This window comes from Phytophthora parasitica (assembly GCF_000247585.1).
Source record: "Phytophthora parasitica INRA-310 unplaced genomic scaffold supercont2.30, whole genome shotgun sequence".
Classification (NCBI taxonomy): Eukaryota; Oomycota; class Peronosporomycetes; order Peronosporales; family Peronosporaceae; genus Phytophthora; species Phytophthora nicotianae.
Genome location: NW_008649016.1, coordinates 161,916 through 180,266, shown reverse-complemented (window position 1 = coordinate 180,266; position 18,351 = coordinate 161,916). Strand labels below are relative to the sequence as shown.

General features: G+C 49.7%; 8 protein-coding genes across 8 annotated transcripts; 4 read left to right on the top strand and 4 right to left on the bottom strand.

Annotated features, from left to right (window-relative positions):
* Positions 1-195: 195 nt before the first annotated feature.
* Positions 196-3,912, top strand: PPTG_12407 (hypothetical protein). The gene has a single exon (XM_008908419.1). The coding sequence runs from the start codon at positions 270-272 to the stop codon at positions 3,426-3,428; it is 3,159 nt and encodes a 1,052-aa protein (XP_008906667.1). The 5' UTR covers positions 196-269; the 3' UTR covers positions 3,429-3,912.
* A 59-nt stretch (positions 3,913-3,971) lies between these two features.
* On the top strand, positions 3,972-4,840 carry PPTG_12406 (hypothetical protein; the record flags this gene model as incomplete). Its single annotated transcript, XM_008908418.1, has 5 exons — positions 3,972-4,090; positions 4,152-4,257; positions 4,328-4,411; positions 4,482-4,593; positions 4,650-4,840. The coding sequence occupies 5 exons, from the start codon at positions 3,972-3,974 to the stop codon at positions 4,766-4,768; spliced, it is 540 nt and encodes a 179-aa protein (XP_008906666.1). The 3' UTR covers positions 4,769-4,840.
* Positions 4,841-5,707: 867 nt separating this feature from the next.
* PPTG_12405 (hypothetical protein) lies at positions 5,708-6,706 on the top strand (the record flags this gene model as incomplete). Its single annotated transcript, XM_008908417.1, has 1 exon — positions 5,708-6,706. The coding sequence occupies one exon, from the start codon at positions 5,708-5,710 to the stop codon at positions 6,704-6,706; it is 999 nt and encodes a 332-aa protein (XP_008906665.1).
* A 439-nt stretch (positions 6,707-7,145) lies between these two features.
* PPTG_12404 (hypothetical protein) lies at positions 7,146-8,290 on the bottom strand (the record flags this gene model as incomplete). Its single annotated transcript, XM_008908416.1, has 2 exons — positions 7,146-7,520; positions 7,553-8,290. The coding sequence occupies 2 exons, from the start codon at positions 8,288-8,290 to the stop codon at positions 7,146-7,148; spliced, it is 1,113 nt and encodes a 370-aa protein (XP_008906664.1).
* A 1,436-nt stretch (positions 8,291-9,726) lies between these two features.
* PPTG_23089 (hypothetical protein) lies at positions 9,727-11,312 on the bottom strand (the record flags this gene model as incomplete). Its single annotated transcript, XM_008908415.1, has 6 exons — positions 9,727-10,005; positions 10,032-10,202; positions 10,317-10,489; positions 10,555-10,735; positions 10,798-11,064; positions 11,283-11,312. The coding sequence occupies 6 exons, from the start codon at positions 11,310-11,312 to the stop codon at positions 9,727-9,729; spliced, it is 1,101 nt and encodes a 366-aa protein (XP_008906663.1).
* Positions 11,313-11,723: 411 nt separating this feature from the next.
* Positions 11,724-11,927, top strand: PPTG_12401 (hypothetical protein; the record flags this gene model as incomplete). The annotated part of the gene is made up of 1 exon (XM_008908414.1): positions 11,724-11,927. One exon carries the CDS (start codon positions 11,724-11,726, stop codon positions 11,925-11,927), a length of 204 nt encoding a protein of 67 aa, XP_008906662.1.
* Positions 11,928-13,580: 1,653 nt separating this feature from the next.
* Positions 13,581-17,027, bottom strand: PPTG_23088 (hypothetical protein; the record flags this gene model as incomplete). The annotated part of the gene is made up of 7 exons (XM_008908413.1): positions 13,581-14,552; positions 14,615-14,803; positions 14,876-15,431; positions 15,508-15,751; positions 15,808-16,048; positions 16,105-16,496; positions 16,688-17,027. 7 exons carry the CDS (start codon positions 17,025-17,027, stop codon positions 13,581-13,583), a joined length of 2,934 nt encoding a protein of 977 aa, XP_008906661.1.
* Positions 17,028-17,508: 481 nt separating this feature from the next.
* Positions 17,509-17,799, bottom strand: PPTG_23087 (hypothetical protein; the record flags this gene model as incomplete). The annotated part of the gene is made up of 1 exon (XM_008908412.1): positions 17,509-17,799. The coding sequence occupies one exon, from the start codon at positions 17,797-17,799 to the stop codon at positions 17,509-17,511; it is 291 nt and encodes a 96-aa protein (XP_008906660.1).
* Between the last annotated feature and the right edge of the window lie 552 nt (positions 17,800-18,351).

Here is an 18,351-nt window from a genome sequence, read left to right as displayed (position 1 = left end):
CACGCAAGGCATCGTCTGCGTGGTGTCGTCTTGATTGTTGCCTCCTGCGGCAGGCGTTTGGCCTTCCTTGGCAATGTGGCAGGCAGAAGACGTTAATGAAGGTCGTCGTTGAAGGTGGCCGTAAATCCGTCAATCAGTTTAGCACCACAATCAATTGACGAGCATATTTTGATGTTTGCCACTCCACATTCTGCTCTACAAGTGTTTCACCCAATTGGAACACCGCCCGTCAGTAGCCAACCGCGACCCTATCTGCCGCACTCTCCGCTATGAGCGACTCCTTCGGTTTCAACGCGTACGACGACTTCCTGCAGACGCAGCCGGCGCAGTCGCAGTCGTCGCAGAGCTTCCCCCTCACGCAGGCGTCGCAGTCTCAATACGCCTTCGTGGATCCTTCAGATGCTGGCACCAGTGCGGACTCGTTTTACGACCAATACCAAGCGCCCGTTGGCAGTGGGACGTCGTTTTTCGACCAATCAGCAACCGCTGATGACGTATCCAGCACCTTCCAGAGCCAACTGGACGATGCCAGCCTCGCTGGCGACTTCCAGAGCCTCACATTCGACGAGACAGCGGACGAGGACGCACTGGACTACACAGCAAGGGAGCTACCCAAACACGCTTGTGCCTACTGCGGTCTGCACGATCCTGCGTCTGTGGTCAAGTGTGTAGCCACCGAGAAGTGGTTCTGCAACTCCAGAGGCAACACGAGCGGCTCGCACATCATCCAGCATTTGGTGCGCAGCAAGAACAAGGAAGTCTCACTCCACCCAGAGTCCCCACTGGGCGAGACAGTGTTGGAATGCTACAATTGCGGCTGTCGCAATGCGTTTCTATTGGGTTTTATCCCGGCCAAACAGGACTCGGTGGTCGTACTGCTGTGCAGAGATCCGTGTCTGCAGATGAACGCTCTGAAAGATATGAGCTGGGATATGTCCCAGTGGCTGCCAATTATCGACGACCGGAGCTTCTTGCCGTGGCTCGTTAAGGTCCCTTCAGAGCACGAACAGCTGCGCGCGAGACAGATAACATCCACTCAGATCGCCAAGCTGGAAGAACTGTGGCGGGATAATCCGCTGGCAACTGTGGAAGATCTGGACAGACCGGGGATTGATGATGAACCGATTAAAGTGCTGGAAGTCTATGACGACGGATACCAGTATCAGAATATCTTTGGCCCATTGGTCAAAATGGAATCTGATTACGACAAGAAGATGAAAGAGTCTCAGACTCAGGAAGGAGTGATGGTCAGATGGGATACAGGTCTAAACAAGAAGCGCAATGCTATTTTTACCTGTTCCAGACCGGACTCAGATCTGAGACTGGTTCCTGGAGATGAGATCCGTCTTCGCTTGGGACCCAGCGCCAGTATGTTGTACGGTAAAGACTGGGAAGGCACAGGTCATGTACTCAGATTGGAGGAATCAGAAGTTGCATTGGAGATGCGGAGCAACAATGTGCCTATCGAGATCGCGGACGGATATTTGGTGGATTTTGTGTGGAAATCTACGTCGTTTGACCGCATGCAGGCGGCTATGAAGACTTTCGCAGTGGATGACACGTCGCTGACGGGGTATTTGTACCACAAGATCTTGGGTCATGACGTGGGAGTGCAGCCTTTGCGTATTCCTCGCTCGGTAGGGACCCATTTCTCAGCTCCTGGACTTCCGGAGCTGAATACGTGGCAGATGGAAGCAGTGAAAGGTGTGCTGGAACAGCCTCTGAGTTTGATTCAAGGTCCTCCAGGCACCGGTAAGACTGTGACGTCGGCGTCTATTGTCTTCCACATGTCGAAGCAGAATATGGGTCAAGTATTGGTCACTGCACCCAGTAACATTGCCGTGGATCACTTGACCATGAAGATCAGTGCTACGGGCCTTCGAGTCGTGCGTCTGGCTGCTAAGAGTCGAGAGGCGGTGGCGTCTTCGGTCGAACACTTGTCGCTCCATGCGATGATCAAGTCTCTGGACTCTCCGGATAAGGCTGACCTGCGCAAACTCATGCAACTGAAGGACGATATCGGTGAGTTGTCGTCTCAAGACGAGAAGCGATTCAAGTCTTTGAAACGTCAGGCGGAGCGGGAGATTCTACAGGCTGCAGATGTTATTTGTACGACGTGTGTGGGTGCAGGAGACCCTCGTTTGTCCAACTTCCGATTCCGTCAAGTGTTGATCGATGAAGCCACGCAAGCAACTGAACCGGAGTGTTTGATCCCGATTGTTCAAGGTGCAAAGCATGTGGTGATGGTGGGCGATCACTGTCAATTGGGACCGGTGGTTATGAACAAGAAGGCTGCAAATGCTGGCTTGAAGCAGTCACTATTTGATCGTCTGGTTCTGATCGACAAGAAGCACCGGCCTTTCCGACTACGAGTGCAGTACCGTATGCATCCATTCCTGTCTGAATTCCCGTCCAACGAGTTCTATGAAGGCGATCTACAGAATGGCGTGGCGGCGAGTGAACGTCAGTTGTCCAGTGTGGACTTCCCGTGGCCGAATCCGAACAAACCAACGTTCTTCTACATTTGTTTGGGCGCTGAAGAGATCAGTTCATCGGGTACCAGTTACTTGAACCGCACGGAGGCTAGTAATGTGGAGAAGATTGTCACAACGTTCCTAAAAGCAGGTGTGATGCCCTCGCAGATCGGAGTTATCACGCCGTATGAAGGTCAACGCGCGTACGTCGTCAGCTACATGCAACGCAATGGACCGTTGCGCTCCCAGCTCTATAAAGACGTGGAAGTGGCGAGTGTGGACTCGTTCCAAGGTCGAGAAAAGGATCTGATCATTCTCTCCTGTGTGCGGTCCAATGAGAACCAGGGCATCGGCTTCTTAAGTGACAAACGGCGGTTAAATGTGGCGCTCACACGTGCCAAATATGGCGTGATCTTGCTGGGAAACCCTCGTGTTTTGGCCAAGCAAGAGCTCTGGAACAAGCTGCTGAACCATTACCGTGATAACCACTTGATTGTGGAAGGACCTTTGAATAATTTGACGCCCTCCCACATGCAGTTTCCTCTCCAGAAGCACACGCGTGGCCCTCGTCGTGAAGGAAATGGATTTAATCGACGTGGACCAGCTCCTCCGTTGGACTCGCGCTTTGATCCTCGCTATGAGCAGACGGGAGTTCCTCCTATTGACCCGCTTTCAACTGGTCTTCCTCCGCCTGCACCGCAGCGTGGCACTCGTCGTGGACCTAGCAGTTATGTGCCTGGAAGCATGGGACCGCTGACTCAAGACGGGATGACGCAGTCATCGATGGGGATGGATGGCCCGTTCACGCAGATGGCACAGACGCAGTCGTTCAGTCAAATGTCGAGTGACAAGTTTGCGATGTCCCAGGACAGCTTTGGCTATGAACACGACTTTAAGTCGCAGAACATTCCAATGTCGCAAGATACTCGCAATCCCGGCAGTGACTTTTACTAAGGGAATTGATGCAAGGCAATGATACAGATCGGTTGGTGTGGATTTCGAGACGTCTGTGCGGAAGCGAAGAGCGAGATGACGTCGTTACGAGTTGTTGCTATCACCGGCCATATTGAGACAGCGTGAGCTAGTGCGCGGACAACTATTGGGCATGATGGCTACTGTTGACGGATGGACAGCTATTGAGTCCACGGTGTCTCGGTCGACGAAGGAAAAGGCTTCTTTGGAGAGTTCAGTCATTATTTGAGCTTGAGCAGGTTCAAGTATCAATAGAGACCCTGCACCAAAGAGAGCAACACACGTGAAACTGAATCCTTAAGTGACAACGAAGCGAAACAGAGGAGATAGATAAGCTTGGAACTCGATGATTCACCTCGGGATCGATGAGGATGTTAGCTAGTTGCAGTCTTTGATTGAATAATCGCTTTCGAGATCATTTTTACCATAGCTGTTACTTGTCTTTATTTGGGGAAGGGATGTGTGTTTTGTTTTGTTTTAAGCTCACTTCCATTTCTAGTGCAATACGTACAAGCCACCTCTACGATGTCCTTCAAGCCAGAGTTGTTCGAGGACGAAGAGGGCAAGAAGTTGCCCTTGGCTCTCGAAAATGAACTGTTCATCCTGCAGCGAGCGAAGATCACTTTCCAGTGCAAGACCCCCGAGTGAGTACAACGATGAATGTGTTCAGGCAGTACATTGGAAACTCATTCTGGTGCTTTGTAGCCATGCTGTCTTCAAAAGCAAAGGTCGGATCTACTGCACTACTCAGCGCATTATCTTCGTAGCCGAGAAGGGTGTTACACAGCACGGGTGCTTCTTCGAGGCATTTGTACGTTCTTTTTTATTCTATTCTCTTTGTCGCCAAATAAATTGTTTTACTAACTGCATTTTTACTTAAGGAAATCCCGCTTGTGAAAATGACCGATGAAAAATTTAACCAGCCGATCTTCGGCGCCTGCAGCATTTCTGGACTTGTTGCTGCTGTAAGAAACACTTTTTTTTTCGCTTTAGAATGTATCGTTGACTGATATACCACTCTTTTTGCTTGTGAAGAACGAAGATATTGGTGGCGGGAATTTTTCGTGGAAGGTGACATTCGCCAACGGCGGCACCGGAATTGTCTTGCCGGTGTTCTTGCGGTTGATGGAAAAACGAAAGAAGAAAGGTAACCAGGCATGGACCAATTGTTTTTTTCTTACTGTAATTTAACGATTATTTTAGAGGAGATCGATATGAACTTTGTGCAGAATCAGAAGAAGGCATTCGTCGACCCGAACGATCCGACTGTGATTTATATTGCGCAACCTATCAAGCCTGTAAGCGCTGTTCAGACCACGTAAGGAAGCCAAAGTGGACCACCATACTGGCATTATCCCATCATGCTAAAACATATAATAGTGTCTTTGTCACTGAGTCTTAACAATATTGATGTTACATATTATATAACTTCACGCCATCTTTTTGTTGACAATGGTCTATTACCACAGCGGAGATCTGGGGTCATCGAAAACGACGGCTATTATAAGTGAAGTCGACTAGTGTATTTACCTTCACTGTCGTAAACGAATTATTTAGTGCGGCTTAACCTCTCAGTATCGTTTCAAGGATAGTGCTAATGAAGTTAAGCCACTGAAGCGTATTCTTGTACACCTCTAAAAATCTTTTTTAATCTACTTTTTTTCAAGCAGCTCGACTGTCGATCATGCATTCCAATAGCCGATACGTTTCCTTCATGGATAAGCTGCCTTATATTGACGAGTTTTAGGGCTTTTCAACCCCCTGACAAAATTTGACCGGTTAAACTCTGAATCTGGAAAGCATTTTTTTTCTCATAAGAAAGGTGTACATGTATGTATTGTAACCACTTAGGTGTGTTAACGACTTATAATAACCTGATAAACTATCTTCGTCCACAAGGAAAGCAGTTTGCCTTGGCGATGGGTGTTTATGTCCTCAACAATCGCCTAATCGCCTAATCCTTTAGGCTAGGAGTTTGAGTAATGCCCGTCGATGACGATTTCCTCAAACCGTAACGTAATCCTTTAGTGCAACAACAAGTATCCAAGATCATTTGGTCACAACTTCTGCGCAAAGAGTGACCAAGTAATCAGCTCGAGTCTGCACTCCAAATTAGGAGCGAAGTCCACGTTTTCTGGACTGTACAATGAAGCGTTAGCGTCTATCAACGTAAACAGCTTTGGTAAAGATCACTTTCTATCTTACAACAAACTGCCAACCCAAAAGAAAAAAAAAAGCGACGCAAGCCTCGGTTTATCTACATGACTCTATGCAAGACGGACTCTACAACTAACGCACGCAGACAAATGCCCGATAAATGGGACGCGTCGCGGATTCCGTCGCAAGAGGGCAAGGTCGCTGTCGTCACGGGGTCCAATTCGGGCATTGGCTACGAGACGGCTCTGGAGCTCGCTCGCAAAGGAGCTCACGTGGTTCTAGCCTGCCGCAGCGAGGAGCGTGGTCGTGAAGCCGAGCGCAGTCTCCGTGAGACCTTGTCCTCCACTCCCGAGGCGGGCAAAGTGACGTTCGCAAAGTTGGATTTGGGCGATCTCAACAGCGTCAAAAATTTCTCGGAGGATTTCAAAAAGAGTCACCGCCGTCTGGATCTACTCATCAACAATGCCGGCATCATGGGAGGAGCGTGGGGGCTCTCGGCTGATGGTCACGAACGGCAGTTCGCTACCAACCACTTGGGCCACTTCGCCCTAACGGCTCAGCTATTCCCGTTACTGAAGCTCAGTACCCCATCACGTATCGTGAATGTGAGCAGCTTCATGCACCGTCAAGCCAAGTGGAACGAGGACGACATCATGGTGACGAGCGAAGATAAGTACCGGGAGATGGATAATTACAACGTGACCAAGCTCAGCAACATCCTGTTCACCTTGGAGCTGGCTCGTCGTATCGAGTCTTCGGGTGTGGAAGGTGTTACGTCGGTGGCTTGTCACCCGGGGCTTACGAAGACTAATCTTGCATCGGCGTCGGCATCTTCGTCTGGGCGCGGGATGTGGTGGCTCGCATACAAGATAACAGAGATGACGCCTCGCCAAAGTTCCCAAATGGGGACTCTACCGACGCTGTATGCTGCTACCGGGAACGATGTCAGGGGCGGTGACTTCTTCGGACCAAAACATCTCCAATTGTTTGGATATCCGGTGCGCGAGGATCCGTCGGAGATAAGTAAGTCAAAGTCGGGTGCGAAAAAGCTGTGGACTCTGAGCGAGAAGCTGAGTCGTAACGTCTTTGATGTTGAGAGCTGATGCAAGATGGAAAACAGTAAAGAGTGAGCAAGCGTTGAAGAGGCTTCTTTTTGTTATGCGAAGAAATTTTTAGGCGTTGTCATTGAAATGGACGAATAAAAAGTAATCGGAAAATTGATGGAGATGCCAACCAAAAATGGTCTTAAGAATGTAGAGAAGGAAAGCGAACGATATGCATTCGTTGCTCGCGTAGTGTGCTGGCTTGGCGCGTTGTTAGCTTTCATAGCAGCAATATAAGCTAGAAATGTGAAGGTGGTAGTATACATAATCCAAAAATGGGTAGCTAAATAAAAAAAAAGAAGGATTCCAGAAGCAGATGCATTCTAACTAAAACATCAATTGGTATTTAGAAATCTGCTACGCAACACAAAAAATCTATAAGCTCGTGCCAAGTGCGAGCCTGTAATGGGAGAGAAGGGGCATCTCTATCGCTTACAACCTAAAAATTGTAGCGATCGCGCACGTGGTCAAGCACACGACGCAGCATCCAGTCGTCGCCAGGGGTGACAGTAATGGCACTGTACGACATCATGACACAGTTGGGGAAATCCGTGGCCGGTTTGTCCTCCAGTCCGTAAAAGTCTGGAAGTCCGAATCCGTGGCCGATTTCATGGGCAAAGAACAAGAGGTTCTTGTCGCACAGGTTTTGGAGAGTGTTGTTGAGACTGATCTCCTCGCCCCAGTCATAGCCGAAACCATACGGGATATCTTCCTTGAGCCAGAGCGAGACGTCGAACGGCTCACCCTTGCAATTGCTGGTGTCCGACCACTGATCGTTCACATTGTCGTAGAAACGGTAGCACTCATCTGGACACTGCGAGACACCATTGGTGGGGTCAAGAATACCTTCGTAGACCGTGCCCATTGACTCATCACTCCACTCGAACTGGGTCTTGTCTTTGGTAGCCCAGCCGACCATGTTGATGCCGAGCTTTGTAAAGGGCCAGCAATTGTAGCCCTCGAGCCACTGTTCCACGCGTTGTAGTGGCGTTCCAAGATTCCGTGAAACTTGGACGCCACATCCTTTGGCAATTGACTGTCGGTATCCCAGCGAACGCAGTAGTTCATCGAGCCGTTGTTGTGCACAAGGTGATCCATGATCCAGTTCTTGTTATCCATCACGTTCCAGTTCGACTTGCTCGATGTATCCGAGTTTGGTCCGATCCGGTGCTGCCAAACCCAGTTCAAATAGTCTTTGCTAATGTACTCAGTCGGCTCAGCGACGACACACTCGCCAGCCTTCGAGGTGATCTTGCCAAAGGTGGGCACAGCAGCGCTATGGTTCGAAGAGGTGTGTGCAACAACAGGTGCTCCCCACACGGAGACGTAGGCGATCTCATCGGATCCAGATGTACCCATGTAAGAGGAGCCTTCTTGTTGCTCTAGACCAGCTCCGATGCTGCGCGAATTAGAAGACCTCAGCAACGATGCACCAGTACCAGTACTACCTGATGTCGTCGCTTGGGATGGGGCCCTCGTTCCCTTCTCTTGCGAATAACCATTCGGATTGTCGAGCTTGACGGCGGAAGAAGTAGTAGCCACGATGACTGCAAGGATGGCGGTCAGGAGTGAGGTCGCTCTCATTGTCGAGAATTTGGAAGTGGGCCTTTCGGACAAGAATGTAGCGGGTGTGAGTGGATGCGAGAATCATCGTTGCTGAATCGTTCACATCTCCCGCTCTCATTTTGATACCATCAAAACACACGATTGGTTTCGTGACAACAGATATGACATTATCTTTGAACAAGCTGGGAAGATCGAACGGCACGCACAGCAATCGCTGGCGCAAATCCTGAATCGTGATTCGATTAGTCAGACAAGTGTCGACTCAACACAGCTACTGGAACCAGTTTGCCCATAGTAAAGCTGTACAGATGAGGGTACCAACTCGTTAAGGTGTTGCATATGCGTGTAGAATCGCTAGCATCTATCAAATATATCAAGCTCGTACAGGTGCAAAAGAAGATAATTGCTAACCTGGTTTGTAAAGGCGATACCAGGGTCTTCACTATCTGAATGTTTGAAAGGCCTCAAAAATGAAAAATGATAAAACGACATCTTAAATAAGACCTGCCATTGTCTCGATGTGTTCGGTAGATGCATACTTTGTACTATCCTGAATGTAATTTTAGCTGGGTACCACTGATCTGGCGCTTCAAATCGCGCAAGTCTTACGCCGTAAGAGTACACATCACGCAGAATAGATTAGCGGGAGGTATTTCCGAGAATGAGAGAAGATCTCTCGAAAAAGCAACTATGAAATGACATTCAGATGTTCATTGATTACTTCTAAAAATGCGCTCACTTGTCTGGTATCTGCTACCGCGATCAGCAAAGCAACTACCAACTACTAGTAGCATCATTTTGAACTTAACGTCGGGTGGGGGTCATTCGTAGCGGTTTTCGTTGTTTGGCTATATTGGTGCTGAGCGTAGATTCACTACACCCTGTGTGTTTAAGGAGGGGGGGGGGGGGGGTAAAGTATGGATGAAGATACCGTGGTGGGCCCATAGCAAGGCTCGGAAAATAAAATATTGTATTGGATTTCTAAAAGAAACATAATCCGTAATTCCGTATCGACAATAATAAGTATTGCAATTATTGTCCAAAATTGGCAGGGTCAGAACGGTGCAGTGGTTTGGGATGATCCTACCAATCCACTGGGCAGCGTTTGAGTCCCACACCTGTACGAGAAGCTGGTGGCTGCCACCGGGACTTTTGTCCTGGCTTAGGGGTACTCTAGCAAGACAGTCCACCAGCGGAAATGGGTTTTGCGTATGAAAGTTTTCGACCTCCTATATTTTATGATTGAAAACAATTTCAACTATAAGAGGTATCACTTCTTGAGTGACTTTCATCTACTCTGCGTGTTTATCGGCCGCCTCATGGAACCCCAACAGAGATGTGAAGTCTCAGAGCTCCCGGTTGGCACGTAGAAACACCAGCATCTCGAAGTTAGCTGGTAGCAGACTGGAGCGTAGAGGATTGACCACCAACTTGCACCGCGAGTAGAGGCGTTCTCATCGATTGCTGGTAGGAAGAATCATTTGCAGCACGTCGATGTACTTGGTCACAGCAGCCCGGCGAGGTTTCTTCGCCTGACGAAGCGTCTCCGTCGCAAAGTCCGTCTTCTTCTTCGGAGCTGCTGGTTCGAGATCAGCAGGGCCAGCAAAACGAGCAACAGCCTCTTCTTCATCAGAGCTCAGCGACCGGTCCGATAGCAGGTTGACAATGGTATTCGCAAAGGCCGGAGAGTGGACGATTCGAGCAGATGCACTCAGGTGGTGTGCCGTCGCGTACTTGGAAATGACAGCGTCAAAAGCACGTCAGCAAGGTTGCTCTCTTCGGCCTGCAGCTTGACGCAGACACTGTCTAGCGCCTCAAGCTTAGTGACGAGCTGGACAATCTGGCGATGCGTGCTAGGCCGAGGAAGCAGGTCCTCCACCGCAGCCACAATCTTGATGGCATCCAGGATCTCCACATAACGAGCCAGCATCTGATAAGTGGATGATCAGCGCGTTGCGTTCGACTTCAGCGGCTTGTACTTGGTGAACCGAGCCAGCTCTGCTGCATTGTTGTCGTACCGCAGCTGAACGCATAGCGTTTGCACTTGGTCGATCAGCGTCTTGAAGTCTTCAAGGTACCGGCTGACGGCTAAGGTTGAAGCGATGACTTGCGCATCCAACGAGAGGCCCATTCGTGTAGCAATGGCTTGGTTTGTAGCGCAGTTGTCGACAACCTTGAATAGAATCATGCTGCGATCCTTGTTGTAAACACTCAGCACTGCGTCAATCATGTCGATGTGAGCTTCAGCAGTCTGACCGTGCTCCGCGGGGGACAGCCCGAACAAGACTTCGTGGAGCGCCCCGCCCTTCGTGAAGACGCCGTAGATCGCGATGAAGTGGTAGGTCCAGACGTCCACCCGTCAAACATCAGGCCAAACTGGTTGCCCATGTCTGTCTCGATCCGCTTTCCCACCTTGTCTGCCACATGACGCATGTACTTCACCAAAGTCTTCGACGATACTGGCTTGATGGCAGCTAGCGCACGTGTCATTGGGTCGTCGACCTCGCCAGCGGCATGTTCCGTACAAGAACCCACTCCAACCACATGAAGATCTCCATAGTGCGTGGGTTGATGAAGCCGTGTGCTTCAAGGGACTGGTGGAACGATCGCTGGCTCTCGTCGTACGTCTCTCTGTAGCCCGGGTGGCTCGTTGCCTGGTGGTTGATGAGGTTGGTGTAGCCCGTCCCGGGGGCCTGCTTCCGAGCCTTTCCGCACTGCTTGTAGGAGAACTGCCCGTTGCCGCTGTCCGTGAAGAAAAAGCTGGCGATAGCGGGAGAAGTCGACTTGGCACTCTTGAAATGAGAAAATGAGCGATACGAAAGCCCAGCGTAATGCCTCCGTCCAACTCACACCAACCAGACAAGGACGTGATTCAAGTCTTCAGAGCGCTGTTGTTGGAATATGGCCTGGGCATGCACGAGTGGCCATACCTGTTGCCTGCTGTTCAAGCTAACCTGAATCATACTCCAGTTCGATCACTTGCTGGACATGCTCCAGTAGATGTTTTTACAGGACTTCCTGCTTCGAGTGCGTTGGACATGGTTGTGGTTCGTCCCAGTGCTTCGAGAACTGAGCAAGTCATCGAGCTCGGGAATATTAGCGACCACCTCGAGCGTCTCCGCAAATCGCTACATGCAATGCATCGTGAGGTCACCGATGCCAAGGAAAGGAAGCAACTACAGGACATGAGGGCTCACAAGGGAGCTCCTGCTAATTTCGATATTGGCGACTTCGTACTTTGGTCAAGAATTGACGAGCGATTACCAAGAACAAGTTGTTGGGTCAACGGATCGGCCCATTCAAGGTCACGGAGGCTTTGCCTCACCCATTCAGAATCGAGAATCTGGTGACGGGGCGTACGTACGAGGTTCACGCCTCTCGGCTTAAATTCTACGCGGATGCAGATCTCAACACCAACGAGGTATTGCTCGAGCTAGTCTCTAATCAAGGAATGGTGTTGGGTGTCGAAGGCTTCAGTGGCCACCGCTTAAATCAGCAGCTCAAACGTTGGGAGCTTCTGGTAGCGTGGATGGGATTGCAAGCAATCGAGAACTCCTGGGAGCCGATCATCACGTTACTCCAAGATGTGCCAGTCAGAGTTCGCGACTATGTGAGTTCAAGTGGTGATGCGGATTTGCAAGCTCCGCTCGGCTAGTCCAATGCACTTCAACTGTGCCCAACCTTTGCGGGCAGTTTCGTCAGATTACGGCAAAGAGATCAAGCTCGGGCTCTGTCGAAGTCCAGTGTGACGATGCCAAGCTCCGAGGACACCAATGGGGGTGTGGAGGGCCTGCCGCTGTGCCTATCAGCAGAAGGAAGGTGATGGGTTTGGGACACGCTGCAAGTTGATCAAATGGACGTTGGCACGTGACCAACAAATTGCAGCTATACAAGCTGGACAACGCAGAGGGCGGTCATAGTTCAGTAGCTTACGTGTTAGTTTCTCTCATTAATAAACTTTCCTCTTTGGAAATACCTGGGTTTCACGACAAAGCTAGGTTGCTGTCTCCATCTGTCAGGGCGGGTAGTAATGTGCGGATGCCGTGCCTGTAGGGCTCCGATTACCGTATCTTATAGATTATAGTATTATAGCGAAGCAAATACTACGGGGATCCACTCAGCAGCACTGCCTTACGTGAAGTGGCATGTTGATCGTCCGTATAAGGACGGCGGACTAGGTTACACTTGAACTGTGAATTTTTCATTTAGTAAAAAGCTCATTTTCGAAATGAATCACCTCCAGAGTGGGTTGATATTGGAAACTTACTGCGCTGGACCAAAACTAAGCACTGTTTTGCCAAGTTCTACCTGGCGGATGGGGATGCCGCACATTCATTCATAAACTGAGTGTAATTCAGTGATTTTCATACGAAGCGATTATGTTTGATGGTAAGTTCCTTCTTGGATTTTTTTAATTGTATTGTTTTTGCTATACAGCTATCGAACAACCTTATACTCTTTTTTCTTTTTAGGATATACCATTATCTAGCCAATCGGAAGAAACGATGATGTATCGACTTTTATTATAACGTTTTCTAAACTAAACTTATTAATTGTATGTGCCGACGTTTTACATAGTTTCACTCATATTTTTATACTGTATCTCATAACTAGGGTTACAGTACATGTGTACGGTATTGCCTAAGGTTCTGTGGGGCAGGGCTCGGAAAGATTATTATAATATAAATATTGTGCAATTGTATTGACGGAACTATGGATTATTGGTAAATTGAGATTTCCGTAAAATATGCAATTGTAATAATTATATTGAGTTGTTACCCTAGGTAAAAAGCAACAGAGGGCAAAGCAGTGGCCGCCAAGCGCCCAATTCTAACGATAAGCCGTTCCACCGTACCGTTCAACCAGGGAGAGTACACAGGCGAAAACTCTTGCTCGATCTTCATTCGGGAGCACAGGTGTTTCACAGTTTCATTTCGAAAATGACTACCTTGGTCTGACATGAGCATTTTAGGGATTCCAAATCTCGACACCATAATTTTAAACTTTAACACGTGAAAACAACGACTCACACAAAGACGTTTAAACCTCCCAATGAAGTGCTTTTACGCGAGTGGTTGCATGGTTGTTCATGATATTCTAAGGCCTAACACTCCCAAGACAATAGGTGAGCGCACTGGCTTAAGTTGCCCTCTAAATACTTCGAGCCAATTATCCCCAAACAATAATTATAGCGATCACACGCGCTTGTATGAGCATAACTAAACGAATTGATTCACTCAACTTTAACTGATGAAGGGTGGCAAGTCCATTATAAAGAGTACTTATGAGAGAACAATTGATACCAGTCTCAACGTGAAGGGTGTAAAAACCCAGTATCCATGTATACGTTACAACTCAAAGCGAGAGATTCCGCGGCAACAAAAGCCGTAGGTGTCACACACGGAAATAACTCACAATAGTGAGTGAGCTCATCTTTAGCAATCAAGAGGTAGGAAGTATCACCATAGCCATTACCCAGCGAGAGGAAATCCCAATGTAGCGCCTCGATTCTCTTCGTCGCGACGTAAGTTGGTCCATACGGTCGGGGAATGAAATGCGGACCCTTTACATGCTTGCAAAGCAAACACCCGCGGATGAATGTCGCCACTTTCTCGCGGATGCGGAAAATCCAGAAGCGTTGTTGCAACAACGTAGTCATGGGATCCTGGCCACGATGTCCTTGTGAGGCAGTGTGAGCTACAACGAACAGCCTTGCGAGGTGCTCTTTAGCCCCGTTTGGGATCCACGGTCGTCCGTCGACCACCAGCGTACCATCTCCCCTCTTTTCTAGAGTGACTCGTAGGCGGGTGCGCTCTTGTCCAGCCACAGCCTGCGCCTCACGAATCTCGTCCAAAGTAGGAAAAGTAAATCTATCATCTGCCAACGGGCGAAGCTGATAAATAGTGGCCATAGGAGCTGCATGACGACTACGTGTCTGGACGGCAGCTACACGAGCCACCTCACGAGTGTGCCATCTAGAAACGATATCCTCCCAGAGATTATCCTCTCCAGTAATGTACTCAATCACGTAGTGGAGGCCACAGAGGCGATTCCCAGCGCTGGAGCTTGTGACGCACATGCTTCTTGAGGGAATCATGTGGCGCGAAAATGTACACCAAGTTGCGTGGTAACAATAAAGTCGGAATCCCTTGGGCCGAAGTAGCAGATATTCCAAGTCTTGACAGGCCTTCACTATAGAAAAAGCTTCCTTTTCCACGATCGTCCAATTCAACTCGTTGTGCTTGAACATGCCGCCCATACAGACGTCCATTTCGTGCTGCTGCTTCGCCACAGGTAATTCTGGATTTCAATTGACTACTTGCGTCACCACGATTGAGAAACCAGTAAGACTACACCAGTGAACACCAGTAGCTCAGCTTCTGGATTAGGCGACGCCATAAGCGCGGAGTCAAGAACCAGTGCTAGCATCGCTTCATAGGCAGCTTGTTCAGCAGTCGACCAGGTCGTGGCGGCACTGAGTGCGTTACGGCTGCGCCCACCGACTCGCTTCTTCTCCGCAGCTAGCTTCTCCTGGAGGGGGAAACCGTCCGGGTGTAGTCGGGGAGCGAATCCTGAAGCCAATTAGTGGCACACACAAAATACGGCAGCAGGTAAAGGAAGTGTAGATAATGCGCTCACTCTAGCCGGATCATGGCGGACTCCAGCCCCAGAAATTAATCGCCCACACCATAGGACCTCGACCTCAAATAACTTCGACTTGAACATGTTCTGCTTCAGCTTGGCCGCAGCCACAAGTGAGAAGAACTGCCCGAGGACTTGGACGAACTCATCCACCGTCACATCGTCCATCCACACCAGGGCTGAGTGGGGAATAAGTGGAGCCAGTACCTTCTGCATCTCGCCCTGGAAATGCAAGGCCGAGTCCGTAGCACATTGAAGGACTCGATTGGGCGTAAATACGTCGTCCTCCGTAATAAAGGGAAACATCTCACGACTGTCTTTGTGCAGAGGGAGTTGCCACAATCCCTGTGTAAAATCAAATGATGCAAAAACCTTGTTGCCCGCGAAGGCGTCCGAAGCTGTCGCAGAAGTTGGCATCGAGCCTGCAATTGGCACCGTCACGCTGTTCACCGGCCTGTAATCTATCGTCAACCGGAACTGGTCTCTAGAACCGGGCTTGATGACAGTTACCACCGCACTTGCCCACCAGGAGGCATTGTTCTGCACAACCAGGCCATTATTCACCAGAGATACAACTTATTTTCTGGACAAACTGAGCTTGGAGAGGCGCGTATCGGCGTGGTGCACTACGGTGCGGAATTGCGCCGTCCTGAATAGCCACCCGTGGAGGCTCTACTAGAGCAGGAGGGCCCGGGCCAATTGTCTCTCGCCAGACGTCTGCATATTCAGCCAGTGTTTCCTGCACTACACCAATATACTCTGCTGGAAGCCCATTGGCCACTGCACGCGCCATCAAATTGACGAGTGCAGCGTTCATCTCAGGCTCACTACGGCCTTCTGGCAACCCATCGTCAACAGGAAAGTCGTCATTGTCATCGGCAAATAGGATGGACCTGCTAATTGGGTCAACTGAGCTTCAACGTCAATACCGAGAGTCCTCAATGCATCGCGGCCCAGCAAGAACTCGTCGCCGTCACCAGGTAGAACAACACAGGTCACAGACTTCAACGAAACCGTTCCAGCGATAGTGACTAATTCCAGATCCAATAGAACTTCCTCGCTGCATCGGACACAACGCCCGTCAGCCATCTTGGCATCCACATGCGTACTTAACGGGGTAGTAGATAGCGAGGACTGCACGTCACGTAGTGAGTTCACAAAGCACTGAGGGATAATGCTTCTGTCTGCACCTGTATCGGGAGAGTAAGGAACTTCAAGCAAGCCATTGAGACGGACCGTAGCACCAGGTATAGCAATCTTGCAGCCTTGGAGCGCAGTTCACCCGAGCACTGCTCCTTCGCTTCACGGTACTTCTTCCCCGCATCCTCACGCTGTGCATCCGTCGCAGTAGGGCAGTCCCTGAGCCATTGCGGACCCTTACAGACTAGGCAACCTTCCTGGGGAGGGGCACGAGACGGGCGAGCGGCCCGTGGAGCTCCTTGCGGCGCCACTGTAGCTGGTGGCGCATTTGTCACCGCTGGCTTCCCTGTTCCTGCCTTCTGGGGCTTTTTATCTGACTTCACCGACTTGGAATCGGACTTAGCAACGTAGTCCTGAGATATCCGGTAAACCGCTGTTGTACCTTCGCATGTTCCAGTATCAAATCAAAAAGGGCGACATCATCATATTTACTGTCACGCCTCTCTAAGTTGATAAATCGGCCGATTTGGGCTTTCAGCACTGGTGGCTGCAGATTTTCGACCAACAGCCGACAGCGAGCTTACATTCGTCTTTTGTAGCCGACGCCGGTCTCGTCGCCAGCACCGATCAAACCCTGGAGTCCATTGTCCTCCACAATGCCATTGAAATCCTCGTAGTAGCGGAACACCCGCGCGTCACAGTCATCAATAGAAAGGTCCATCTTTAACTTCTGGCGAAACAAAGATGTGACATCCGGGACAAACTCGTTCTTGAGCGTACGGCAGCGTGCCTCAACAGCTCCCATGATGTCAGCATCTGTCACCGAGTCCACGTGCTTCTTCAGCACATAGGTGGCCAGGTTCTTCAACGTCTTCCGCTTAACCGAACCCTTGACGGTGGCCATGACGTTCTCGAACGTCTCACCGGTAGTAGTACAGCGGTGGCGAATCTTCTCCACACACAGCGCTCCCATTAGCGATACGACTCAATCAGGGCAGAATGGTCCCAGTTGGAGCGTTCAGGCGCCCTAATGACTTCAAAATCGGCTCTGGAATTGACATTTCCACATCTCCTTCAGAGTCCACCGTGTGGCTTGGCATCGTTGCGGTTTACTTCAACCGAACTTAAGGCGAACCTAGTAGAACCGTACTTAGTTCAACACGAAGGTTCGTACTTAGTTGAATGCGATCAGTTATCTTGATCTGAAGACGACAGCACAACCTCGGTTGCCACGTGCACCGAAGAGAAGAAACCGGAGGGTAGACGCCCCGGGATCAACAAACTCACGCTTCGAAGAGCGCAAAGCTAGCTTTGTCGCGAAACCCAGGTATTTCCAAAGAGGAAAGTTTATTAATGAGAGAAACTAACACGTAAGCTACTGAACTATGACCGCCCTCTGCGTTGTCCAGCTTGTATAGCTGCAATTTGTTGGTCACGTGCCAACGTCCATTTGATCAACTTGCAGCGTGTCCCAAACCCATCACCTTCCTTCTGCTGATAGGCACAGCGGCAGGCCCTCCACACCCCCATTGGTGTCCTCGGAGCTTGGCATCGTCACACTGGACTTCGACAGAGCCCCAGCTTGATCTCTTTGACGTAATCTGGCGACAGGGGTTTCCCACAGTACCACGTTGGGAAAATTCGAGATATTGGCGGGAATGAGGTTGCCCAGCGTTGATGCGACCGCCCAACATGCTGAGCTGGTCACCCGCTGCTGCCAACGCGTCCTCCACGCCCTTAAACATGCCTGAGCCCCCTCCCCCTCCCCTCTCTCTCCAAATCCTCACTGCTGAACCAGCACATCCGGTAAATTCCGCTTCCACTCTTTTTTTTTTAAAGCAAGACAACCGGCCAGCTGAAGTGGACGAATGAAAAGGTTGCTGGGCTTCTTAGCTTCCGATTCAGCAACCGGTAAACAATGTGTAGCCTGGAGGCCACAGACGTGGGCATGAAGAAGGGTTAGCTTAACAGCACTTTGCTAACGTTCTAACACAGTCACTTGGCATGACTTTCAATCGAGAGCAGGTGAATGTTAACATTTTAATCAACATTTTCGTTTACCACGCTATTATTTCTTTGCTTTTTATAGGTCTCCTCAAAGTACAGAAAGCTAACGTGCAAATATTGTGAGTTCTACTAAAAATTTCCATGCGCGGTTCTTTGAATGAACCGCCCAGCGTATACATCACGTATACTGTCCCTTTTAAGTACAAAATAAGATCTTGACATGTGGCAAGAACAGGCTTGGTGGGTTCTACTAATGACTTAGATTTGTATGTGAGCGATTGTCCTCCCAC